Source organism: Miscanthus floridulus, chromosome 5 (assembly GCF_019320115.1).
Source record: "Miscanthus floridulus cultivar M001 chromosome 5, ASM1932011v1, whole genome shotgun sequence".
NCBI lineage: Eukaryota > Viridiplantae > Streptophyta > Magnoliopsida > Poales > Poaceae > Miscanthus > Miscanthus floridulus.
Window position 1 is genome coordinate 73,620,858 of NC_089584.1, and position 26,984 is coordinate 73,647,841.

Genomic DNA, 26,984 nt, shown 5'->3' on the forward strand with positions numbered 1-26,984 from the left:
ATCAGTCACCCTCGCTATTTGTGCCTGACACATCAGTCTCTAGGAGTCTTGGAGGATCTTTTTACGAGTTGACAGGGATGCCTACACCGCCACATATGTATGCCCCAGGTCCTTCTACAGCAGCTCCCGTCGGCGTGACTACTTAGAGGCTCCCTTCTTCTGTCGTGTCTTCAGATCCTACGACAGATATACCAGCAACATCACAGGCAGCACCTGCCCTAGCTCAGACCCAGACCGCTTCAGCGACGCTTCCAGCCATAGAGGGTCAGTCAGTACAGAGCTCAGGGTCAGATGATGACGGTGCCTAGTTCTAGCTTGCCCCTCGTACCTCAGCGCCCGGCTCATCCGCTGTAGCCCCGCCGACCGACCCTTAGGTTTTGGTGCTTGACGCCAAAGGGGAAGAGGGTTTGAGTATGTAGACTCAGGGGGGTGACTTTTAGAGGGAGCCTAGTTAGCTATTAGTCTATCATATACATTTGGAGTTTTATTTGTGTGATACACTATTACTTTTATGCATTCGTGTGTTTACTTTCATGCATACTATTATATCTATGTGATAGTGATATCTACGTAATTGTGATATATGACATATGTGCTCTTCACTTTAAATTCCTTTATATGTCATATCACTTGTGTTATGCTCATTTGCTTTTGCTTCCGCGCTTTACTCCGATGCAAATGAGCTTTATTACTTGTACTCATGCTTATTTCATATCTTTTGAGTACATCGTGTTGGCTTGGGTCTAAGCTTGCCTAACTATTTTGTTCTTATTGATAAAAGCTTATATGAACCAAGCATGTCAAAAACCTCACTCTTTCACATACTCGAGGTAGTATTGTCATCAATCACCAAAAAGGGGGAGATTGAAAGCATCTAAGCCTCTAATTGGGTTTCGGTGATTAATGACAATACAAGATTACTATAACTAACGTGTGTTTTGCAGAGGCAATTTAGTTAGGTCATGGTAATGGAGATCAATTGGGCAATCAAGGTGGTTAGGCCTCTACGATGGAAATCGTTTCGGTTTTCAAAGGATGGACGACAAGGTTAAGGATGACTAGTTCTAAGTGTCGATTGGAGTTGGAGAGATACTTAGAGTAGTTTAGGACTTTGTTTTTTCTTTAGCCGTACTATTAAGGGGGTATGGCCGGGTAGCTTGACCTAGATGAGTCTAGTGAGTTAGATGTGGTGCACACTTGTCAAAACTAGCGCTAGGTAGCTCCTACATATGCCTAAGATCCGTTGGAGCAAACTTCATTCACATATGTTCGAGAGTTGGAAGTGAATGGAGGGTCAAATGCTGACCGGACGCTGGCTCCGGTCGGACCGGACGCTGGCTGCAGGGTCCGATCAGTTCATTTGATCAAGCAGATTACGTTCGGTGCGACCGGACACTAAGTGGTCAAGTGACCGGACGCTGAAGGCCAGCGTCCGGTTGACTCCAGTAAAGTTTTAGAAGAGAAAATCTATGATCGGACGTGTCCGGTCAGTACTGACCGGACCCTAGGGGTTCAGCGTCCGATCGAGTACAGTAAGGTTCCAGTGAGGGTTAAATGCAACCAGACGCGTCCGGTCAGTGATGATCGGACGCTGCGAGCGTCCGGTCAACACTTAAACACTAGTGTGCGGGTTGAACTAACCGGAGCGTCCGGTCAACATGACCGGAGCGTCTAGTCACCCCGCAGAGGCACGTAACGGTTTGTTTTTCAGTCCATGTTATAAATAGAAGCTCCACTCATGTGTGGAGTCACTTTTGCTCATTCCAACAGCTGAAAAACACGTTTGTGAGTGCCAAAAAGAGCAAGGTCCTAGTGAGGTGATTGAGATTTGAGAATCCAAGAGAGTAGCCTCATTAGTGAATCAAGAGTAGCAAAGTGTGCATCCACCGTTCTCATTAGGCTTCGCGTGGTCAAATGTGAGTTCGTGCTTGTTACTCTTGGTGATCGCCATCACCTAGATGGTTTGGTGGTGATTGGGAGCTTGATGATCATTCGGCAGAGCTTGTGGGTGACCCAACTCAAGTTATGAGCGGTTATGAGTGATTCACCGCGACGGAGTGTCGAAGAATCAACCCGTAGAGAGCACTTGATCCTTGCGCAGATCAAGGGGGGCTACACCCTTGCGCGGGTGCTCCAACGAGGACTAGTGGGGAGTGGCGAGTCTCCGATACCTCGGCAAAACATCGCCACATTCCCCTCTCTATTTACTTTGAGCATTTACTTTGAGCAATTCAATACTTATTTTTACATTCATAGAATTATCATGCTAGAGTAAGTTTGGAACATATGTTGCAAGTCCTTTGTGCGTTCGATTAATACAAATACTTTTCTAGGCACATGGGGTTAATTGGGCTAACCGTAGGATTTAATTATTGCAAGAAAAATTTAGAATTAACTCAATTCACCCCCCCTTCTTGGGCATCTTAATCCTTTCAGGGCCGTCAGCGCGACGTAATACCATACGCATGTGTTCTGTTGAATTGTATTGACTATCGTATGATATTTCGTGTGTTTGGAGAGGGTCCCTGCCCACCTTATATAGTCCGAGAGGTAGGGTTACAAATCGATTGATCTAGAAGATAACCGAAAAGTAATAACAGATTACATGAATCATGGGATCATACGTATCCTAACAGATCTCGTAGTATCTTCATGATATCTTTCTGGTGTCTTATGGGACGCGCCGAGCAGCATCGTGCTCCGCAAGGCTTCGTCTTGTGAGCTGGGCCGCCCCTAGGGGCGTAGCCCATATGGTCTGCCGTGGATATCTAGGATCGTACCCCTAACAGTTCTCAATCACCAAACATTCAACATATATCACTATTTTCTACTCCAAAGAAATGTCAGAACATTATAAAAAACGGCAGAATAAAAGTTCATACTAAAAAAGACTCATTTCACAAAGAAATGTCAGAAGATGGCTGTACTGCAAACAAAGGAGATTCTTATTTTACACATACAACTTTTTTTTACGGGAAACTCAAGTTACGTGTGGCCATATATTCCTCAGCTCAGCATTACACTAGTCACACACAGGCTCATTGTATGGCATACAATGTTTTTGTTTTCATCGTTTTCCGTGGTCAGAGAACACAGCCTAAAGCCCTAGATTTTCTTTTTGTGAAAAGAATACGAATCAAATGAATTTCGGTCAGTGTTCGTGTTGTACAATAGAGTTAGCGTATTAAATTGCTACACACCATTGTTACCAACAACAGAACCAGGGACTTGTGCCAGTGGAATTTCCATCCGGAGGAGATGTCATGTGAATTGACAGTATATGTTGTGCCTGTCTTGTCGTCCTTAATTTTAATAGTCGACGAACCTGAAATTTCAAGCAGATGACCAGAGAGTTGAGGAAATAGGGGGGCAACCCACGACTAACATCTATAATTCAGAACAATGCAATGCTTGTACCAACCAACCATGCCCTCGTCCTCCCCATCCCATCCCCCCCCCCCCCCCCCCCCCCCCCCCCCCCCCCCCCCACACACACACACACACACACACACACTTTTCTCTCTCCCTTTATTTCAAAAGGAACAAATTGTGTTTCACAAAAAAAAGGAAAATAGATGTAGATGAAGTTTTATCCCAAACTATGTAATGGCAGTTGACAGTTAACAAGAATATAAGCTATTGTATGCTGAGCTCGTGGCTCCCAATGTCAAGCAAAATATTTTGGAATTAGTCAAGATTTCTGGAAAGAAAATAGCAAGCTACAACTGCAATCTATAATGAAATGAACTAAGGATGGGCAGATTTGAGCGTGCTATCACTTACAGTTGTAGTCAGTCCACCCAATGACTTGATTTTCCAAGTCATAGACAACCAACTTGTTTGAAAGTACAAGGTCTGAAAGAAAACGGAGTGTGAAAAACACGGCATTGGAAACAAAAATGGGTTTGCAAGTGCACTGCAATGCTGACCTCCCATAAGCACAATGTCCTTTCCATCTTTTGATTGTAATGCGCCATCTTGGAATCCCACACAGTATATGTCATTCTGCTCCAATGAACGAAAACATGGACCATAAGAGTCACGAGTCATGACCATGTATTATGCACTCATAAATGGAACTTGTATGCTAATAGCACTGCTATTTCAAACCACTGTTGTGCTTGAATCAAAATATCAGAAATGAACTGATTAACAACCTACTGAAATAACTAATAGCTATGTCTATATCTTATCCTGTAGAGTGTGCCGTATAGAGGCTTTACTGCTTTACTGTACAGATGTTTCAATGTCATGTATCCACAAAGGTTAAAAAAAGAAAGTATCCCCGAAAAAGAAAGACCTTCGAGTTATAAACATATAATAAAGAGAGTGTATAACAGTATAATAAAGAGAGTGTATAACAGTATACAAAAATGGTAGGCTATTTTCTCTTTATAAGCAAAATAACAGTATAATCCGAAAAGAGGATGAGAACTATCAGAAATTTAAAAAGCAGAAAAGGCATGTACATGTCATCCATTTTGGCAATATGAAATTATGAATGCGTGCTATTTTTCTTTAACTTCTCTACAGCGTGTATGAACTTTGACATGTAATCTTCAAGTACACATTAAGCTAGATGTGCTGTAAATGTACTTGGGGTTTGTCAGCAGTACCCAAGTTTACTAATTTTGAAGCAAAATTAAGTACTGATAGGTGATGACCGTGGTTACTCATGTAATACCAGTGTTTGGGGAATTGCCACCATACCATTAGTGAAATTGCACTTTTGCCAACACTCCATCGAGTGTGTCTATGACACTCGGGACCAGGCTGCCAACTATCATAGTGATAGATCTACGCCATTTTGCCAATGTAGGTTTAGAGTTTTCTTTTTTGGCAAATTTTCCTTAGTTTAAATTGACACCTTTATCCAAAAGAATATCTCTGTCGATTTCAGCAAAATTCAGACAAAAAAAGAAACAACCTGGAGTTTGATATGGAATGATTGAGAAATTTTTGGAGAGCCAAAATCCTAACAAAGAAAAATTGTAACGGAAAAAGAGAGCATAAGATAGGTGCTTCATATATTCACATATACTAAATCAAGGTTATCAAGTCATCCGACTAACCACAATTAGTCGGGCTTATTGGTGCCATGCAATCAGTTATGCACTACGATTAGTCCCAATTAGTCACGATTCGTCGACCTGATCGGTGCCATAGCGACTAGGGTCAATTAGACGAGTTGAAAACATTGTACTAAATTTAGTGATTGTTTTTCATATTGATTACCAATGGCCAACATGATATTACAAATTACAAAAGTATTTTATTTTAAAAATTATCATGTAGTTTATGCAAAAGGGGTGAAAGGAAAAAGAAGGCACTGAAGCCACTTTTAAGTGCTATAAGCTGGAACCAAGTTGAACCCATGCAATTGGTGAATTAAACGTTGCTCCGCTAGGAGAGAAATGTCATGTTACCCCCATTTGGGAAAAAGTACTCATGTGGATACACATGCAGTGCAAGATCATCCTCAAAATGGAAAGTGATGGTCGGGAATCCATCATCTACACTGCAAGAGAAATGAACACAACAGTTAGAATCATAATCATAGTAAGAGAATATAATTTGTGGGCTGGTGATTCATCTTTGTGCCAATTCAAATGAAACAGAGCAAGTATGAAGGGACCATGAAAGAAGTATGCGAGGGCATTATCGATATCAGGATTCAGTAATAATATATTTCATCATGTATGAAGTGCAGCACAGAAGGAATTGCAGGTAATTTAGTACGCTTCCAACTGCAGCTGTATTGTGTAAGCCATACCTTCCAGGATATTGGAAACACATAAAATCTTGAACGTTATGGAAGACTATATCTTGATGCTTGTTAAATACCTACAATTGGTTGAGAAATATAATATGAAAAGAAAGGAATATGGTCCTCTGTTATAAGGGACAAACTAGCATAGGATCTTTGTCATACCGCGGCCATTACTTCTTTGAAAACCAATTCTGGAAGGTATGTCAAGGTAGTACCACTGTCGATTATAGTGCCCTTTTTCTCTCCTGCTTCAAAAACATGAGCTGGGAGCTGTAATGTAGTGCCACCAACATCAATTGACTTAAGGTTCACATTGTAGTGCGGCCTGGAAAGTAAAATCATGACAGGCTATGAGTACAGTATAAATGAAGTAAAGCGGCTAGCTGCAATGCATCACATCTCAAGTAGAACTAAAACACTATGTGCCAACAAAATATGCGTTCATATAAAGTATGTAACAATGCCATTGATATGAGGTTTTTTACCAACTCAAAACTTACAAAAAACAGTGGTATGTTCAAGAGACCATGGACAAAAAGGAACATGAAGTTTACAAAAAACAGTGGCACTAGCACAACAGCATTGGTGAAGCATCTGTTTGTAGCAAGGCACAGATGCCAGTGAGAGAACATTTATCCACTGAGCAGAAGTTTTAATGTGCATATATCTTTCTTTCCTTCGCACATGCAATTTTGTCAAATCTTATTCCACACTTATTAAGTGTCCAGTTCTCATATCCTTTTGTCCTTGTTAGTTGGATACTAAGCAAGTAAGCAACATGCCTAACCAATAGTTATCACTTGTCAGAATTAGCTCTGCAGTCGGCTATCTTGTGAGGGCTCTGATGAAATAGTAACACGTCAGTTGCCCACCATTTTTTTATCGAACTCGCAGTAAGTTGCCGACCATTTGATAGAAATAGAACAAGTACAGCAACAACAGGTCTTTAGGGTTGAGAGTGCGATGGTTTCATTTTTTTATTTTGTTTGATTTGAGGTTCATGTTCCAATCCTAGTGAACTGGTGACTTAGTGATTAATCAAAGTTAACAGCTATGAACAATTAGCAAAAATATTATATGACCAGTGAAACTGAAATGTGGTTCACCCATGAGTGTAATGCAACCAAAAGGATAATTAGTACGACAAGGTACATACATGTCAGCTACCAATGGTGTTGTTTTCACTTTTGGCTGAACCACATTTCCAATAGCAAAAATTCCACCACCTTTTATGGTATCCAAGCAATGAGCAAATATCTTCTTCACTTTACCAGCAGCAGCTAGCTGTGATAACATTGACGTATTTGCCTGACCAAAACCAAGAATTCCATCAAGGGCTTGGTTTGAGCTTCCCAAATCCCCACCTTGCTGAGCACCACACCTACAAAGGAAAGAAGAATCATGTATCCCCACTTAACACTTCAGCACTATTAACAAATGCAAATCGTTAATGCTTGTTTCCTACTCAGTTCTTCTATTGCAATATGATAAAGAGCGTGGGATGCATAATAAACCCCACAGCAGGGTTAATGCTTTCTCTGTTACCTATCGTTTCAATGAAGTAATAGCCTGGATCAGGGCCAAGAATACAACTTCATTATCTCATACTGGGATAAAAAAATCTCATCCTAATAAAAGAACAACTATCATCGTGGCGATGGTCAAGGATCATGCTAATCTTTTCAGGCAACAAAATAGCCCATCATGAATGTTGTCCAACAAAAAAAGATTGCAATGTGATAAACTGACATGACCTGACTCACCCGAACGTGACACTGGCATTGCCTGGCTGTGTCTGCCCATCCCCAGTCACCTGATCAAACTGCAGCGCATCAGTGACGAAGAACCCAGTAGTTGAGCTACCATCACCGTACATGACGCTGTACTCGCAGGGCACATTGGCAGTGCACCCCGGCAGCTTTCCCCCATAGGTGGCCGCGCAGAATCCCTGATCACAGGACACCGTGCTCCCGCTCGAGGACGCCTTGGGGTCATAGAACGTCAAGTCTAACTGCAGAGAGATTTCACATCAAAATGGACACGGCTGAACTAATATGATAAAAAGTGGGAAACGGTACCCCGAGTCCGCTCTTGCGGGGGCATTTTTCGCAGGAGATGCAGTTAACCCAGAGGATGTCGCTGCCAGTGTCGACCTGGACGTAGTAGCGCTTGGGCGGCGTCCCAAGCTTGATCTCCGTGAAGTAGAGCCTGCGCGCGGACCGGCCCAATAATCCCCACAACCAAATAAGCACCCCACAGGGAAATCTCCCAAAATAAAGAAGCTAGCAAGGGCCGGCACGTACCCGGTGTCAGTGGGGAGTCCGAGACCGCCGAGCGGGAGGTCGGCAGCTGCAAGGAGGCGGCCATGGCGGTGACCGTCGTGGACACGAAGAGCGCTGATGTTGGCGCCGGCGTCCGCTCCAACTCCGGAGGGAAACTTGCGGCGCACCTGGAAGACGCTGCCAGCAGCGGCGCCTGGGGCGGAGCCGGCCGCCAGCAGCAGCAGCGTGGCTAGGAGGAGGAGGGCGGCAAGCCGAGGCGGAGGCGGGGCCATGGATTATTCGTGGTAGCAGACGGCAATTCGAAAGGCGCCTGCACGCAGGGTAGCAAGTAGCAACATTAATAATTGCGGAAGCGGTCGGGCTTCGGGCGGCGGGAGGCCGGCTACTTTTCGTGTCCTCCCCCGCCGGCCGCTGCTCCTCCTCGCCGCGGCCTCCTCGCCTCGGAGCGGAGGCGTTTGAGTGGGGACTGAGGACAAGCAAGGCACCGGAAAACGGGGAGGAAAGCTGGTCGGCGGACAGCTAGTGGGGAGTGGGGACAGCCATCATGGTCGGGCGGGTTTCTGTTTCAGGTTGGGCCGTGGAGAACCTGGTGGTGAAAATCTCAGCCCAAGGCCTTGAGGCCTGAGCCTGCCCGTGGCCGGACACGACTCAAAAAGCCTGCCCGTGGCCCGACCCAACCCAACGACCTGGTTGACCCGATGGCCGGCCCTAGGATGCTGTGCTCGCCGAGCTTATGGTGGACTGGTGGGCTGGTTCCTGCCGCTGTAGTCGTCGTGAAGAATCACTCGTCCGTCCCAGTCATCCGTCACCGCCTCTCCCTCAAAACCCTACGCCGCAAGCAAAACTCTGCTCCTCGCCTGAACCCGCGCCGCGAGCCCCCGGACCCGGATGTTGTTCCGCTTCCGCCCGCCCCCCTCGTAGGCCACCGCCTCCTTTAGCGCCGCCGCCCCACCTCGCCGGCGGCCATGGCGACCCCGTCTTACGCGGCGGTGAAGTGCCTCAACACGTCCTCGTCCAGCCGCAAGCGCTTCTCGGTACGCCTCTTCTCCAACTGCTGTTTCGCTGACACCGAATCCAGGTCGCGGAAGAGTTTTATGGATGCTAATGGGCTCTGTGTTTCCTTCCGCAGTTCAAGAGCTTCTCGCAGCGGGTGGAGGAGATCGACATCGATGTGTACCGCAGCCTCCACACGCTGAAGGCGGAGCCGTCCAGCGGGTCCTCCTTCCTCGACGCAATTGTGGAGTGGAGGGTATGCGACTTTTTTTTTTTTTGCTTCGTTTATTTATTTCAATCTTTGCTATCCTTAAATCCACTTTGGAAGTAACAAAAGGGAGCTTAATTTGGTGCTTAGAGCATCAGAAAGAGTTTAATTACCTTAATCATTGCTTGCTGTACTGTCCTGTGTGTTATATTGTGTAATCTAGTCAGGATTACATCCAAGCAAAGTTTTGCTAGGCGCTAGGCAATGACCCTTAGCCTAGCGACTAGTCCAGCCTAGGCTAGCCTAGGCGATGCTAGGCGTTTTTCTAGGCATTTTGCCGATTTATATTTATATATCAATATATAATATATACATTTATAGCACAAATCATGAATAATTTAGATAAAAAATAGGGAAGGACCAGTAGACATACCTTAGGTTCTTTGTCCTTAGTTGCAGTTGATACACTACTGATCACTGAATTTCCTGCAGCACTGCTGCAATAGAAGTGGACAACACTTTTAGATGCAATTGGGCATCAATACAAGTGATACAAAAAATAGGAAATAGCAAGTTAGGTACTTATCTGAGGTCTGAGCCTTCTCCCATCCATTATCAGCATTTCAGCAGCTGATATGTTTGCAAACAGACAAAGCAGGGGAAGGAAACAGAGGAGACCGACTGTATATGTTTGCAAACAGACAAAGCAGGGGAAGGAAACAGAGGAGCAGGGGAGGAGGACATACAGACCTTGGGAGGAGACCGGCGGGGAGGAGCTTTTGGCGACGAAGATGAAGAGACCGGCGAGGAATAGCCCCCAGCAAGGTGTTGCTTGAACCTTTTAATGCCTACAGGGACAATCTTTTTGCGGAAAATACATTGGATGAACTCTTTCTTCCCTATGTCTGGCCAAAACCCATATTTCCATCCAGGATCTGATGATTTTGCCTTCCTCTTCTTATCTTCAGCCATGACAGCAAGATCTGGCGGCAATTTAGCTATCGCTTGAGCTATCAGAGATGCTTCAGTTGGAGCAGCTGACAACGCTGAGGCAGCCCCTCCTGAGACAGCTTCATTCTCAGGTAGAATTACCTCAACAACTGCACGCCGTTGAGCATCCTCTGCAGAGCGACACGGCCACACAAATGTGTCACAAATTGGTGGCAACATGCAATACACAGCAGCAGAGTAGCAGATATAGACAATAACCTTCAGAGGAGGCAGAGTGGTGGCTCATCTTGATGCTTGAGGCCTCCCGCGTCCGTCCTCAAGGCGTCGAGGAAGGAGCTCAGAGCGACAGAGCCTCAGAGGCGGGCGGAGCTACTGGGTCCCGGCAGGGGAGGAGACAGGAGCGGGCGGAGGTGGAGGCGCGGGCGGAGGTGTTGGCGGAGGTGGAGGCGGGACGGAGCTACGGACACTGGCAAGAGGCGCGGACGGAGCTGCGGACGCCGGCGAGGGAGATCCAGAGAGGCAGGTCGCAGGCGAAGGAGACGCGGGCGGAGGTGCCGGCGGCTGCAAGAGAGTGCAAGAGAGAGCAGAGCCAGAGCGGGAGCTGGAAATGTGTGGCGGCTACACTCCACTAGGTCACTCACTCACTCCTCTTCTTCTTACCCTAATGGGCCAGCTAAAGGTGGGCCAAATTCTTTAGCTAGGCCGAATTCTCCCTACCCAACTAGTCGTCCGGCTAGCCTGATCGGACGACTAATCGTGATTAGTCGCAACTTATCGGACGATAAGGTTTCTAATCGGCCTAAACTAATCGAGGGCCCTTATCGAGCACCTAGTTACGATAAGGACGACTAATCACGATTAATCGCGATTAGTCGTCTGATCTGAAAACACTGGTGCTAAAGGTCCAACACATGCACCAGCGCAACTCTCTCGGTCTTGTGATGGAGTTAAGAGCATGATATAGGCTGAGCAGTTTCAGGAGATGCATGAAGTGGGCTGCGTGGGGGCATATCTGGAAGGAGTTTTGAGTTAAATTATTGCTAGTTTTCTGGTGCCGAAAGATGCACTAGCAGGTCTCGCTTGGGATAGTGATGGAAGTTAGGGCTTGAAGTAGACCAAGCACAACTGCAGAGGCATGTCTTGTGCCCAGCATGAGCACATCTAGAAGGGTTTTTTTGATTATATCTAGGCCATGTGGGAACTTGGTTCTTTCTATTGCAAATAGATTAGTTATAGTTATAGGCAATTATTTAAAACTTCTTTCTTTTGTTCCATTTCTTATGTGAATCCAGGAGCTCAATACTGCAGAGGATTTCATCTCATTTTATGACGAGATGATACCATTGGTACAGACACTGCCTCAAATTGTCTTGCACCGTGAAAAGCTCTTTTCCGCACTTCTACAAAGGGTAAACATGAGTGCAAGATTGTCCCTGGAGCCAATACTCATGTAAGTATATCACAGATTCATGCACTTAGTGAAAATGTGATGACTTCAGCTCTTCTTCGCATAGTACTAAATGTGTTATATGCTGTCATTGCCTTTCCTTATTTGTCTAACCTACATATGCGAATGATGCATGATTACTCAAGTTTAGGGTTTGTGTAACAATTTTGAAAAACTATCTGTACAATATAATAAGAATAAAAATTGGAAATGAAGTCAATTTTGTCATTCTTCATATCTGATCATCTGACAAAACTTGCTGTGCAGGAGATTGTTCTGTTGGTCTGTAAATGGAACCTGCCTATGTCTGTACTTAGTTGTAGATGTTTTGTTATATCTTTGTTGGAATGGCTACTGGATCAGCATACAACCTTTAAGCAACCTTAATACTAGGCGATCCCATATTTTATTGCTCTCGACAATTGTTTTTTGTGTAAGGAGGCACGGGGAGTTGAAGAGCCTCAGAACCTTAATACTAGGCGATCCCATATTTTATTGCTCTCGACAATTGTTTTTTGTGTAAGGAGGCACGGGGAGTTGAAGAGCCTCAGTTTATTGTCTGACCCTTGGTTGCACACATGCCCTATTTTCTGTGTTGTTCTATTGTAACTACTCAGCTCTATTTTGCCTATTGCAATCCTTTGTTTTGAATTAAATGTACTTCTATTGAGTAATGGGCTCCAGTACGTTGTAGCATCAGAATTTCAGTTTCACTAGGTCACTAGTGGAATCCTACTTTATGTTTAATATTCAATGGCTCATGTTTGGTTTGTGATGATTTAACAACTATTGGATGTCTAACTCATTTCTTTTTGACATGCAGGTTGATTGCAGCTCTCTCCAGGGATATTCTAGAAGATTTTTTGCCGTGAGTTTCGGAGCTCCAATTCAATAAGTTACTATAAGGCTACTCAGCATGGTTGTTAGTCTGTAGCATTATAGTGTTGTGTAGGCCCTGGTCCTTATGTCTTGCTTGTTTTGTTTTTTGTCATCTCAAAGATGATTGCATTGATCTATTTTTCCCCAATGACCTAAATTAAATCAACCTAAAAGGATTATAATCTCTATTGTTCTGCTGCAAGAGTTGACTGAGACCTTATTTTCATACAGAATGAGAGGTTTCAGAGGCCCTTATCCTCGTTAGTTATGCTTGACCTTCTTTTCTATTTTTTATTGATTACAGCTTTTTAGGAAGACATGCTAGTGCCCTTTTAGCTCTCCTTAATGATGGAGGTGATCGTGACCCCGAAATCCTGGAGCAGGTTGGTCTGCTTATTGTGATTCATAAGTCTTGCTTGCAGTTAAGTAGCAGAAGTCATATGTTCTGTTGTATTTCAGGTCTTCACATCCTGGTCGTATATAATGATGTACTTGCAAAAGTATCTAGTGAAAGATACTGTCCAAATTCTTAGGTGAGTTTGCATCTTCAAAAATGAGGCCTATGTATGCTATTGGCTCAAACCTTGTTTAATGGCCTTTGCCCCCATGATTAGATAAACCAATTGCGTTTGTTGTTATCCAATATAAAATCAGTTGCCTTTGGTGATAATTTGATATCCAAATTCAGCTATCTAACTGACTGCCAAGTCTTTATCATTGTTGAAGGATCACAGCAGCGTTGAGATATTTCCCAAAGGACTATGTTAAAGAATTTATGGCAGAATCTGTATCATTTTTGCTGAGGAATGCGCCTAATAATCATCTAACGCAAGGTATTTTTCTTTTCTCACTTATGTTCTTTTACTGTATATATATATATATATATATATATATGCTTCTGAAAGGTATGGGTCTTTTTTGTTTTCCTCAACTTTTGGTGTTGGTTTCAATAATGCTATGGAGCCACTAGCTTTTCATATTTAGTCCAAAATTAACCTTTGTGGTATCTGGCTGTGGGCTCAACTTAAACATTATCTCCATTGTGAATTGCTCAAAGATATGACATAGTTTTTGTGTAAGTATTCATTCTAGCTAAGCCTGAAACTTAGGTCTCAGAGGACCAACTGAAAGTTGTGGGAGTAAAATAATAGATAAAGATGGAGACTTAAAGGGAATCTCCATTTATTTTCATTTCAATTCTACTAAATTGGTTCCTTTTTGTGTTTTTTTTTTCTGTCTGGCCTGTTATCTATTCTCAATTGGAAGATGAGTTTGATGAGGCACACTGCTTACACTGTGGTTCAGTTTCAAATCATTTGTATAATGAGGTTTACTAATTTTCTGACTTCAAATATTGAAAAAAGGCAGATTTCCCACTACATTCAAGTGCTTTTGATGATTTGCTCTCAGTTGTCTCACTTAGGCCCCAGGACACACATCCATTCAAGTACTAATGAATGGAGTTTTAACTGTGCAGATTGGTGTTTTCCTTTTTTCCACTGGCTTCCTATCTTTCGCAACTATGCAATGTTTTCTGTTTGCTGAGGCAGAAACCTTTTAACATAGGGAGAACTGGGTTTTCCATATAAAGCTGTGTTATGTAGCTTCATCACTACTCCCTTCGTTCCAAATTGTAAGTTGTTTTGGCTTTTCTAGGTACATAGCTTTTGCTACGCACCTAGATATACATTATGTCTAGTTGCATACTAGAAGCTATGTATCTAGAAAAGCCGGAACAACTTACAATTTGGAACGGAGGGAGTACTGGTACTAAAGAGTTTAGACTGAGCTACTAACAATGGTAGTGGGCAGCTAGGCTGTCACGCTTGCTTAAATGAGGTAGCTAATTTATTTTAACTTGCATTTTTCTTGATTGGTCCTTAGGTCTACTGAAAGTTCTACGTGAGGCTGCTAAACACACACGGATAGACGGGGTGGTCTCTTTGTTGTGGCATGTCATGAAAGGAACTTCCACAAAGCTACACTCAAAAGCTGGGCAGGTCTTGAAGTTCTTGTTGAGCAAGTCAGTTGTTTCCACTCTCCGTGATAAATTCCCTGATGGTCAGATAACTTTCTCCGAATGACACTTACTAGTTGTGTGTGTGTGTGTGTGTGTGTGTGTGTGTGTGTTTGCATTGCCCTTATGTTCCATATGTTCTACCTATTGCTTGTTTTCATTGGGCCACCTCATTATTAATTATGGTTTAGCTAGATTGATCAGTGCCTCATTATTATAATTCATATAAGTGAGTTTTTAGCCTCCATGTTTTATCTATTCCATGATGGTCAGATGACTTTCTGCCAAATTCCCAATGACATTTACTATTGTGATTTTCTTAATGTTAGTTGAACTGTCCTTATGTTTCATTTGTTCCATCATTGCTTGTGTTCATTGGCTCACCTCGTCATGTATCACCATTTAGTTGAATTCATCAGTGCCCCGTCATAATTCATAAGTGAGTTTTTAGGCCTCTCCATGTTTCAGAACCACAATGCAAGACCTAACATCATTTTTTTGTGCATAATCATGTCAGGAAAAATCTGTTTTGAAAGCTGCTCTTTTTTACACTTCTTTCTGTTCTTCAATAATAATCACTGCATAGTACAAAATGCAGGGTCTTCTACTATTCATGAGGTCATGACAGGGTTGATTCAAAGATTATGCGATGAAGTGGATCCAAAAGAATTACCATTGATGTATACCTGTTTATTTGAAGAAATCAACTGCTGTCTTAAGGATGGCTGTTTGGAGCATTTGAAGTGCTTGATTGATTTTCTTGCATTTGCTTTACAGAAGAAGCAAAGCAATGTATTCGGTCAGTTTACCAATTCGTTGTCGTTATTCTTTCACTGCTTGAATTCATTGTTAGTTCAGATTAGATGATTAGTAGATTCTTCTCTATTTTACCAGATAAGGTGAAGATGATTAAATTTGTTGAGTTGCTGGTTAGTAGATATGTGTTGCCTGGTAGCAACATAACAGAAGCTTCTTCATCTGAGGTTCTTGGAAGTATTCTTGACTTTCTGCTTTCTGTTTTGGATGTTCCAACCATTTCTGGCAATTTGTCCATCGTATCACCTTTCTATGCTCCAGTGTTCAAATTAACAAATCCGAGGTAAATTTTCTCATGCTGATGGTGTTTGTTTACTTTGTTAACTCCTGGACATTTTGCTTCTTACCAAATGGTAGTGATCTAACACCTAACACTGATTTCAACTCTGTATCCAGTGTGATTGTCTTTATAAGGAAACTTTTGGCGACAGGTCCTCAAGTTACACAGCATTTTGAAAGTCAGATATTGAGGTATGTAATATATTTTCTTATATTCCTTAAAAGAATTGTTATGTCTATTCACGATTCACATTTCACACACAAAAGGTTTGACCATGCAATTTTATGCCTTGTAGTGCAATGGATAATTTCATTGCAAGTTCACCCGAGGATGTTATCTTTATCCTTCTAAATTTCTTTAAAGGATCAAAGAAGCAAATATTTCTTCGTGGCACTGATGGAAATCATCTGGATTCAGTGGAGAAAACTTACAAGTTCTTTGAATCAAAATTTTCTTTCTGGATAGAGTTATTAGATGATACAGCCGGCACTGGTAATCGATCTAGTAATAATCAGGTCAGTGAAAAGGAAGCTGCCTTTGCCATGCCTGTGCAATCTCCCCCGTGCATTATCAAATGGGATGATCGCGTGGCTAGGGCAGAAGAGGACCTCGCGCATGCCGTAATTGTTACCGTCTGTGGGGCAGAGCCCTTGGCCCCTGCAAGTGAGGTGGCGGAGGTGCTCGCTGCTCGTCTGGGCGTCGAGGTGGGTTCTCTGGTGCTTCGTCAAGCTTCCAGCTCGAGCTACCTCCTCGTTCTTCCGGATTTTGGCCTTGTTGAGCGCTTATTGGATCAATGTCAGCCCCCGCTCCGCTCGCCTGCGTTCACCCTCCTGTGCAAGCGGTGGAGTCGGTTGGCCGGTGCTTCTGGGCGGGTGCTGCCATGCTTGCTCGACATTGAGCTTCGGGGAATTCCGGCTCATGTTTGGGAAACCTCAACTGTGGAGCAGTTCTTGAGCCCCGTTGCCTGTGTTCAGCAGGTTCATCCGAACACCCTCGATTTGGTGAACTTAACCTCCTTCAGATGCTCGGCTTGGTGCCTGGACCCGGCTGCGCTCCCGCCCACCAAGGAGCTTTGGGTCGCCGAGCCTCCGGTCGCTGCTGTGGAAGATCCCCCAGTGAAGAGGTTCCTGTCATATCCTATTGAAGTTCGGTCCTCCATCCTGCTCGGGCCCGGTGCTCCTCCCCCTCCACCATCTCCTGCTGAGGGCGGAGGCGGTGATGGCTCGTCCACTCGACGGCGGCGTCGCCATCCATCTTCTCCATCGCCATCTACCTCCTCGGCTGGCCGTGATGATGATGGCGGTGGTGCTCGGCGTCGGCCGGTCATTGGGCGGGTGGGTCCTTCCTCGTCAAGCGTCGACCACGTGGCGGCCTCAAGCTTGATCACCAGGGCGGCCCCTACGGCCGCGGTCCTTCCAGGGCCGGTTGTAGGTTCCCAGGAGACGTGCGATGTCGCTCGGGTCTCCCCAGGCATTAAACTCCTCGGCTCTGCTGCACTCATTACTGTGACGGCGCCTGGCAACGGCCTGGAGGGCCCTGTCGATGGCAGCCCAGCAGCCGCGAAGGCCTCCTCGGATGATGTGGCCCCTTCAATGGACTCTCCTACGCTTGTTCGATTTGAGGTTTTGGAGGATTTGAAGCTCCCCTGGACTGTCGGTGATGCTCCTGGGCTGGCTGCCCATGGGCCTGTGGACACCCAGGCTCCAGCCCCACAGGTGGCCACATCCCCTGTTGGACTTCTGGAGGACTTTGGGCTTTCTGTTGATGGGCGTAAAGCTGAAGGTCGTGGTGACGGGTGTGAAGTTGAAGGCCGTGGTGAGGCAACGGAGTGCCTGCCGGCCTCACCGCGTTCGCCGCTGTGCTTCCTCCACGACGAGGCGACGGAAATGCCGGCCTCCCCTCCCATCCCTGAAGCTGAAGGCCATGGTGACGGGGGTGAAGCTGATGGCCGTGGTGAGGCAACGGAGCACCTGCCGGCCTCACCGCGTTCGCCCCTGTGCTTCCTGTGCGACGAGGCGACGGATCTGCCGGCTTCACCAAGGACTCCTCCACCTTCCCCTCCCATCCCTGAGTTCGACCTCCTGGTCACCCCACCGCTGTGCTCTCTAGCTCCGGGGAAGCCACTCCTGGTTTACTCCAGGCACCGCTTCCACCCCTCCGGAACCCCCACGGTCGGGGATGCGACGGCGACGGCGACTGCTACTGCTCCACCTCCGGCCTCCATTTCGGCGCCCGCGACGGCTTCTCAGGCTGACAATCCTCCTGCGGTCTCGGCGGCCTCCTCTTTGGCAACATCTATGGTCGCTGCTGAGGTTGTGGCTGCTGCAGCTGTTCCGCCCCCGGCTTCCACGCTGATTGTCCCGGCGACAGATGGGGGGGTCCTTCAAACGATGGCCGCAGGCGTGGATGTCCTTGATGTGACTCCGTCGGCGGCTGAACCTGAACCTGATTCAGCTCCTTTGGCGGCAGGCGTCGCTGCCCCGACTTCTACATGTGCAGGCATGGCAGTTCCTTCAGTGACTATGCCTGTAGCTGATCCTGCTCCTCTGCCAATGACTCGTGAGGCCTTCATCAGCAATCTTACCCGACACACCATGAGTCTCTTACCAACTCCTGGCAACAGCATACAACGCAAGAAGGCTGTACAGCCAGGACAGACACCAAGACACAGTCGTCGTCTTGCAGGTGTCCAGGCTGAATTCAAGATAGATGAGTTGGACAGAAGATCCAAGAAGAAGGCTATGCGCACCCTGCTCAATATTGGTGAACAAGAGGCTATTGATCAACAAGCGCAAAATGACTACAACATGCTATTTAGGGAGCTTCTCTCTAATGCACATGTGGAAGCCTTAGCAGCTCTTTTCAACTGGTCTCTTCCAGATTTTCTTGACCAGGGTAGTGATGAGGGGGTGTTTGTGTAAAGGCAGTCTGTACCATCCTCTTGGTCGTCTTACATTTATTTTCTAATGGATCCAGCAAAAATTCTCACATGGAATGTACGTGGTTTCAATTCTTCAGCTCGCCAGGACTCTGTGCGCACTCTTTTGGAAGCATCTCGAGCGGATATTATCTGTGTTCAAGAAACAAAGATTGCTGCTATTTCCCAACGGGTCATTCTCTCTGCCTTGGGGTCGGATTTCTCAGATTATATTGATCTACCGGCTGTTGGGGCTAGTGGCGGTATTCTGGTCGCATGGCGGCGGCATATTCAGACCACTGGAAATCACCGTGTGGACACCAATAGTGCCTCAATACAGTTCTGTGCAGAGAACGGAACGCCCTGGTGGCTAACTTGTGTTTATGGGCCACAAGGAAACAGTGAAAAGGTTTTCTTCCTGCAGGAGTTACATGATATCCGTGGGGCTTGCAATGGACCATGGATCTTGGTTGGTGACTTCAACTTGATTTACAAAGATGAAGATAAGAACAATTCTAACTACAATAGGGCAATGATGGGTCGATTTAGGCGATTTATTGATGATCTTGCTCTCAAAGAGATCCCCCTCCATGGTCGGAAGTATACCTGGTCGAACCGGCAGGATCCGCCTACTCTGGTCAAGTTAGATAGAGTTCTATGTTCAGTGGACTGGGAGGATATATTTCCTTGCTGTCTGCTGCAAAGCATGGCCTCCGATGACTCAGATCACTGCCCTCTCTTGCTTGGTCTCAAGGATATTAAAACAGGTTGGAGGCGCTTTCATTTTGAATCCTTCTGGCCTCAACTAGAGGGGTTTCAAGAGGTGGTAGCGACAGCCTGGAATTCTGTCCCATCTGTATCCTGCCCTTTCCTTACCTTGGATGCTAAATTCAAGGCAGTCACAAAGGCCTTGCAGAGCTGGAGTGATAAGAATGCCGGCCATGTTAATTCCCAACTTGCCCTAGCGCGAGAAGTTCTACATCAGCTCGAAATTGCCAATGACCGACGTGCTCTTTCACCACAAGAAGTATGGCTCAAAAATAACCTCAAGAAGCATACTCTTGCCCTGGCCTCTCTCAAGCGGACAATCGCCCGGTCACGCTCTCGCATTGGGTGGTTACGTGATGGAGATGCCAACACGAGGCTCTTTCATTTACATTCGCGTCATCGCAAGCGGAAGAACTTTATTGGCAGGCTTATCTCAGAAAATCATATCTATACAGCACATGAGGACAAGGCACGAGTTGTGGACGATTTCTATGATAAACTGCTTGGTACAAGTGAACCTAGAGAACATACCATCAATCTGCTTGAGTTGGGGATTCCTACACATACACATAACCTTGCTGATCTTGATTCACCTTTCACGGAGGAAGAAGTGTGGCTGACAATCAAGCAACTACCCTTGGATAAAGCACCGGGTCCAGATGGGTTCACAGGGCGTTTCTACAAAGCTTGCTGGTCGATAATAAAAAATGACATTATGGTGGCTATCTCTGCTGTTTGGAGTAGGAGGCTGAGGGGTCTCGGCCCTCTTAACACTGCATATATCACGCTGATTCCGAAAAAAGAAGATGCTGAACAGCCCAAGGATTTTAGGCCAATAAGCCTAGTACACAGCTTTGCCAAGCTCATAACCAAATTATTGGCTAATCGATTGGCAGGTCAGTTAAACCAAATGGTATCTCCTAATCAAAGTGCCTTCATCAAAGGGCGCTTCATACAAGATAATTTCATGTTAGTACAGCAGACGGCGCGATTTCTGCATCAACAAAAACAGCCCCGTATTTTGCTGAAACTTGACATTTCAAAGGCTTTTGATTCGGTTGCTTGGCCCTTCTTACTTGAGGTCATGGAACACTTGGGTTTCGGACAAATATGGAGAGAGATCATCAGTGGGCTACTATGCTCTTCCTCTACTCAAGTGCTTTTGAATGGGATCCCCGGTGAGCGAATAACCCATCGACGAGGTTTGAGACAAGGTGACCCCCTATCTCCAATGTTATTCATTTTGGTCATGGATGTGCTGGGACATATGATTTCAAAAGCTGCTGAGCTAGGCTTGCTGCAACCATTATCAAGACGTGCTTTGCAACATCGCATCTCAATGTATGCGGATGACGTGGTTTTATTTCTTCATCCAAATGCCGCTGATATTGCTGTCACTATGGACATTCTTCACCTGTTTGGTACAGCATCTGGGCTCAAGACTAATCTACAAAAAAGTAACGTACTTCCTATCAGATGTGGTGAACAAGAGATTAAGGTTGTACAGCAGCAACTCCCTTGTGCATTATCTGTTTTTCCATGCAAATATCTGGGTTTACCCCTCTCATTGCGAAGATTAACAAAAGAGCATGTTCAGGTCATCATTGACCGAATAGCTGATCAACTACCGGGATGGAAAGCAGACTTGTTGACACGAGCTGGGAGGCGAATCCATGTGCAGTTTGTTCTTACTGCGATGCTCGTTTATCTTGTGATGGCCATTGATTTGCCTCAATGGGCCACTAAAGCGATTGACAAAATTCGAAGAAGCTATCTGTGGAGAGGGCGCAAGGAAGCACGTGGGGGGCATTGTCTCGTGGCATGGGAGACAGCCTGCTCTCCAACTGAACTAGGAGGTTTGGGCATTTCCAATCTCAAAAATCTTGGCTGGGCGTTACGCGCAAGATGGCTCTGGTTACAGAAAAAGGAGCCACACCGTCCTTGGTCTGCACTGTCTATACAGGTTCCTGTTCAGGTTCAGAAGCTTTGTTCAATGGCAATTATCTCTGATGTTGGCAATGGCAAGAATACCTTGTTCTGGACTGATAGGTGGCTTCATGGGCATTGCATTAAGGATCTTGCGCCTCGACTCTTTGCTGTGATTCCGCAGAGAAAGAGAAAATTGCGTACTGTGCAGCAGGCTCTAGCCAACTGGACTTGGATCTTGGACATCAAGGGTGCTCTCACAATAGGGGTCATCATGGAGTATTTTCAGCTTTGGGACCTCCTCTATGATTTTGAGTTACAACCTGAGGTGGAGGACTCTCACACATGGAAATTATCAAATGGACAGTACTCCGCCAAATCCGCATATGATAGCTTTTTTGTGGGGAAAATCCTTTTCAGGCCATGGGAAAGAATTTGGAAAACTTGGGCGCCTGCTAAATGCCGCTTCTTTCTATGGCTTGTAGCGCATAAGCGCTGCTGGACCTCAGATCGTCTTGCACGACGAGGACTGCCTCATCCTGAGAAGTGTCCACTTTGTGATCAAGCCGACGAAAGCATTGATCATCTCCTAATCGAATGTGTTTTTTCAAGGCAATTTTGGTACTATATCTTGAGGCAGGTCGGTCTCCACTCTCTAGCTCCACAGCCATCTGACAATTCATTCGATGATTGGTGGGAAAAAGCAAGTGCAGCAACTTCTGGTTTAACGCAAAAAGGTTTGAACTCGCTGATATTTCTGGGAGCATGGATAATTTGGAATCATCGCAATAGCTGCGTCTTTGATGGAGCAATTCCTAACATAGCTGAAACCTTGAAGTTGGTTGGTGATGAGCGTCGACGGTGGACATTGGCAGGGGCTCGTGGGCTATCTCACTTGACTGCCCCTGCCCAAGTTGTTAGTTGATTTGTTGTAGGTGCAGGGTCGCTTTTTCTTTCTTTACCGGCGCAAATGTATCTTATGAGTTAAAGATAAGGGTGTGTGGGTGTGTGTTGTTCTATGGGTTCTTTACCCCCTATTTCTTCTTAATATAATGAAGCGCAGCTCTCCTGCGTTTTCGAGAGAAAAGGAAGCTGCTATATTGTGGGGATCTATTTGCTGCTATCCTAATATGAAAGGTGTACATCAAGATAGTTTGTCACTGCTGAGGAAGTTGATCTTCAACTTTGATCAGTTGCTTGAAGTCGGAGAAGGTGATTTTACTTGAAGATTTCTTTATCCTAATATCACCGTAGTTGGTCTTTCTAAAAGGCATAAATTCAAATGATTGACAATTGACATGCAGAGAACATGAATGGTCTTCCGATGACTACCTGGAGAAGTCTACTTGGTGCAGCATTGTCATCATACCACGAACTATTGCTGGTCAACACCAGCAGAAATTCAGAATTTAGTTTTTTCATATCGCTTGCCAAGAGTCACAGTACATGCCCACAAGTACTGTCTGCTGTAGCTGAATATTTGGATTCCCTGCAAGGGTAAAGCTACATATACTTTTTACCCTCCACTTTAATCATTTGTCTCCTTAATAATTTATTTGATTAAGGCAATTATTCATTTTTTTTCTGTATGCTTCTGTGAGCAGACTACCATCCCTGGATGTGACAAAAGAATTTGATCCACAAAATCTCTTGGATCTGCTCTCTATCTTTGCTGTCAATTTGAGCAGTCCAAGCAAGGATGTTCGAATTTTAACCTTTAGGATTCTATCATATTTTGTGAAGATGGATCAACGTCTAATCACAGATGAGGAGTGACCACAAAAGAGGCAGAGAACAGAAGTTTCTGGAGAGGAAGCTGTTGCTAAATACGCTAATGTATGTCTTGTGAACTAATACTTTTATTTGCTATTTTCCTGGCATTGCTCTAATGTTTCCTTGAAATCAGGTTGTGGATACTCTTTTGATTATTGAGTCGACACCAATTTCAGTATCTACTAGCCGTAAACTTGCTATCTTCATTTCTCGGATACAAATGAGTTTATCTTCCAAGATGGTTCATGATGATTACATACCTCCTCTCTTACATGGTATTATTGGCATATTGTACAATAGATTTAGTGATCTCTGGCCACCAACACTGGATTGCCTTGCTGTCCTCATTAGACAACACAAGGAGCTTGTTTGGGGTCAGTTTGTTGAGTTTATTGCAATTCACCAATCAAAAGGACTGACTGAAAAATCAGGAGAAGCTGGAAGCTGCAACCCAACCACAGTGTATGTATCAGTCGTTTATCTAATGTACTTTTTGTAAGATAATCTGCTGCATTCTCCTGATCTTTTGCTACAGCAGGGGTTAGGCAATAGGTCAACTCTGCTGCCCTCTATCTACTGTAGCAGTATGGCAGTAGTGCCAAGTAGTGGCTGATCTCTCAGCCCAATAGTAGATAGCTGTAGCAAGTAGTGGCTATAGTAGTAGTGGTACTAGTGTACCTTGTAGGTAGTAGCTAAGAGTTGTATATATCCAGTTTGCTTGACAATGAAAGGGCAGTTCAGTTCAGCAGCATTTGCACTTGTGCTCGTGTGTGCTCTCTTCTCACCCTTCTCTTCTTCCTCTAGCCCAAAATCCAGTGTGTGTGAGAGAGAGTGAGCTGCTGCTCACCTGTGCAGGGCTGCTGGCTGCCAACACTTTTGTCATTGTTCTTCTAGAAACCCATACATTAGACAATCCAGAGCCTCTAGTAACCGTTTGTATATGCCTTCATTCTTTACATGCACACATGTGTGCTTTGAGTTGCCCTTTTCATGTCCTTTGCTGCTGTGTGGTCATATTCCTAATTCTGCTCAGAAGTTCTTGACACTTTATTGGGATTTTGTATCGTATTTCAAATGGTGCATTTGCAGGCTGTGTAGATGTAATATTATTGCCAGATCTGGCAGATAAGCTGTGATTTTGATGACAAAGTTCTGATGTGATATGCTTTTAGTTACACCCAATGGTACATTTGAGGATACTGGAGTCTTATCTTACCTTTTGAATTTTCTACTTGTGCCGACTTTCTAACTTAGTGTTTTGCATGCTTCTACATTAACAAATGAACAATAGTTCCTTCTATTCAACTCGGTTTACATAATGAAAAATTAATTTGTTGGTTTTCACATATTTGTGATTACTTGTAATTGGCCTACAGAAATCCTTTTTGTAAAATGCTTAGTAGTAATTATTGGAAAGCAACCGATTTGAAGCAGTAAGAGTCGATGATTTATCTGTACAATCTTTCTGATATTATTGAGTATTCTTGTATCCATTCTCCTTTGGCTCTGTTTATTCTTTTTGTACTGCTGTTTCTTACTCCATGTTTGGTGTTGCAGCTATTTTGACTGCTTCAACTTGTATCTTGCTATGGACTTTGATTGCACACCAGCTGAGACCATGGCTACCTTATTGCTTCAATCGCTCCAAAGGGTTCCTGATGTTGCTGAATCCAGATCTCGACATCTTATACCGCTATTTCTCAACTTTATGGGTTATGATGATGGCAGCATCTTTAGGTATTTATTAGATGACAAACTATCTTATTTCTACAATTTTGACTTTTGGAAGTCTGATCCTTATTGATACCTTTTTTGAACTGACTTCTGCAGTGCTGATTCATATACGCCTGAAAAATGTAAAGGCAAACAATGGAAAGCGATTCTAAAAGAATGGTTAAACTTATTGAGGTTAATGCACAATGCAAGATCGTTATATCAGAGCAAATTTCTCCAGGAAGTGCTAACTAAAAGGTCTGCGAATAAATAGTTATATATGTGCTGCTGCGGCCTGCAGATGAATTAATGTGTTTTTTGTGTTATAAATTGTGTTCTAATTGACAATTTGTTCCAGGGTTCTTGATGAAAGTGATCCTGACATACAAACAAAAGCATTGGATTGTCTTTTGAACTGGAAGGATGAATTCTTGACCCCATACAGTCAAAACCTTAAAAATCTGATTGACGTAAAGACTCTTCGAGAAGAGCTGACCACATGGGCAGTTTCACATGACTCAGCAATTCTGAAAGACCATAGAAGTCGTGTGTTCCTCTGGTTATCCGTGTGTTGTCACCGAAAGTAAGGAAGCTGAAGCTACTTGGTTCTCGAAAGGTTTGTGTTTTGCTTACTGCTTATCTATCAACGATAATGGTATTTGTAATTTTTCATTTGCTTTGTGTTTGACCTCGTCATTATTTTTTTGCATTCTGCCAGCACACAGGTGTCAGTCATCGAAAGGCAATTCTTCGTTTCCTTTTGCAGTTTGATTCAAATGAACTTGAGCTCTTTTTCTCATTACTTTCTGAGGTCCTTGATCCCTGGCAGCCTCCAGCTTAAAATGTTTGGTTCTCAGTCTGACAACCTACTTGGAAATTTCACTGACATTGTTGGAACTTCAACAGAAATTTGTGTAGAGAACTTTACATGGAAAAAGGCAAATGGTTTCATTCATCTGGTTGAAGAGATTTTTGGTACTTTTGATATGGCACACATAAGCCCATTTCTTAATGTTTTATTAATCATTGTCGCTCGCTTGCTGGAGAGTTGCATGCGGAATCTTAGAAGTGAGAGTGATGGGAAATATCCTTGCAACCAATCAAATGACCATGATAATGATTGTTCCATAAATTCTGAAGTGGGCAATTCTGTAAGCCTGGATGAATGTCGTAAAGAAATGCATCTAGGAGACCATATGGAGGTTCGCCATATTATCACCTTTACGGATGCTCTTATCTTTCATTTTTACTCTATGGTACCATATGTGACATCTTTTGCTGAACTCCCAAAGTAGCTTTGTGTTACTCTGGTGATCAAGCTCAAGATTGCCAAATTACTCAAATAACTAGGACATCTGAAGATATTATAGGGAAGAACTAGTTACATATAGCAAATCAAGTAGATGGTTCTATCAAATTCTTACTTCAAGTACTTCTTATTTGTAAGCTTGTGTCATTATTTCTTATCATGAAGCTACTATGCATTTTATTCGCCAAATGTTTATATCTTCTCTTAACTAATTGCTACAGCAACCTCACTCTCATGCAGACAAATGTATCCATCAAGCAGTTGAAGGATTTGAGGTCTTCATGTATTAGAATTGTCTCGTCAGCCCTTAGTCACTATGAAAGCCATGAGTTAGGAGAAAACTTCTGGGGTATTTTTTTCTCTTCTGTGAAACCTCTGATAGACTGCTTTACACAAGAGGCTTCCAGTAGTGAGAAAACCAAGTTCATTATTTGCTTGTTTTATGGCTATGAGTCGGAGCCCAAAATTAGCACCACTGCTGGGGTCGAATAATCTTGTACCAGCTATTTTTTCTATTTTAACTGTGAAGACAGCGTCAGGATCCATCACCCACCTATGCACTTGAGTTCATTGAGAATCTGTTGAGGTTGGATATTGATTTGCAGCAGCAAGATGACCATTCAGTGAAGAAAGTTCTTCTTCCACATATGGATGTTCTTATCCATAGTCTCCATGATTTTGTTAATCATCGCAAAGAGCTTAACAGGTTACTCACGCCATTACTATAGTAATACGTGCAGAATGCAAAACCTTGACCACTTCAATATACTAAAATACTTCCTCTTTTTCACTGTATTTGTTCATGGCATCGGGGGATAATTCAGTATATCTGTCCATTGAAGAAATCAAAAGTATAGTTATTGTGATGTTTCACAGTCTACCCCCAATTAAATGCCTTGAAGGAGGAAGATTAGTTATAGCAGCTATTTTAGTTG

General features: G+C 44.2%; 2 protein-coding genes and 1 pseudogene across 3 annotated transcripts; 2 read left to right on the forward strand and 1 right to left on the reverse strand.

The window, feature by feature from the left end:
* Window positions 1–2,876: 2,876 nt before the first annotated feature.
* On the reverse strand, window positions 2,877–8,561 carry LOC136452344 (aspartic proteinase 36-like). Its single transcript, XM_066452962.1, has 11 exons — window positions 8,439–8,561; window positions 8,074–8,362; window positions 7,849–7,978; window positions 7,534–7,781; window positions 6,927–7,151; window positions 5,933–6,095; window positions 5,774–5,844; window positions 5,428–5,518; window positions 3,930–4,005; window positions 3,784–3,855; window positions 2,877–3,325 (listed from the first exon to the last, which is right to left on the reverse strand). Exons 2-11 carry the CDS (start codon window positions 8,322–8,324, stop codon window positions 3,177–3,179), a joined length of 1,476 nt encoding a protein of 491 aa, XP_066309059.1. The 5' UTR covers window positions 8,325–8,362; window positions 8,439–8,561; the 3' UTR covers window positions 2,877–3,176.
* Window positions 8,562–8,846: 285 nt separating this feature from the next.
* On the forward strand, window positions 8,847–23,487 carry LOC136450075 (uncharacterized). 2 transcript variants are annotated; one of them, XR_010758252.1, is made up of 15 exons: window positions 8,847–9,086; window positions 9,182–9,301; window positions 11,497–11,654; window positions 12,475–12,519; window positions 12,835–12,913; window positions 12,990–13,063; window positions 13,257–13,363; window positions 14,415–14,591; window positions 15,146–15,346; window positions 15,442–15,646; window positions 15,760–15,834; window positions 22,318–22,466; window positions 22,559–22,751; window positions 22,859–23,090; window positions 23,161–23,487. XR_010758252.1 is itself a non-coding variant. In XM_066450350.1 (12 exons), the coding sequence occupies exons 1-12, from the start codon at window positions 9,018–9,020 to the stop codon at window positions 18,562–18,564; spliced, it is 3,936 nt and encodes a 1,311-aa protein (XP_066306447.1). In that variant the 5' UTR covers window positions 8,847–9,017; the 3' UTR covers window positions 18,565–18,576. The 2 variants fall into 2 exon arrangements, 1 of the variants encoding a protein (XP_066306447.1); XM_066450350.1 differs by lacking the exons at window positions 22,318–22,466; window positions 22,559–22,751; window positions 22,859–23,090; window positions 23,161–23,487 and adding an exon at window positions 15,939–18,576.
* Window positions 23,488–24,480: 993 nt separating this feature from the next.
* Window positions 24,481–26,951, forward strand: LOC136454771 (uncharacterized; annotated as a pseudogene).
* Window positions 26,952–26,984: the final 33 nt, after the last annotated feature.

Coding starts and splice junctions, on each gene's coding strand:
- LOC136452344 (XM_066452962.1), bottom strand. CDS start 8,324: ATGGCCCCGCCTCCGCCTCGGCTTGCCGCCCTCCTCCTCCTAGCCACG. Junction 6,096..6,926: donor ACACCATTGGTAGCTGACAT/GTATGTACCTTG, acceptor TTTACTTTCCAG/GCCGCACTACAATGTGAACC. Junction 5,845..5,932: donor TCAAAGAAGTAATGGCCGCG/GTATGACAAAGA, acceptor AACCAATTGTAG/GTATTTAACAAGCATCAAGA.
- LOC136450075 (XM_066450350.1), top strand. CDS start 9,018: ATGGCGACCCCGTCTTACGCGGCGGTGAAGTGCCTCAACACGTCCTCG. Junction 11,655..12,474: donor TCCCTGGAGCCAATACTCAT/GTAAGTATATCA, acceptor TTTGACATGCAG/GTTGATTGCAGCTCTCTCCA. Junction 12,520..12,834: donor ATTCTAGAAGATTTTTTGCC/GTGAGTTTCGGA, acceptor TATTGATTACAG/CTTTTTAGGAAGACATGCTA.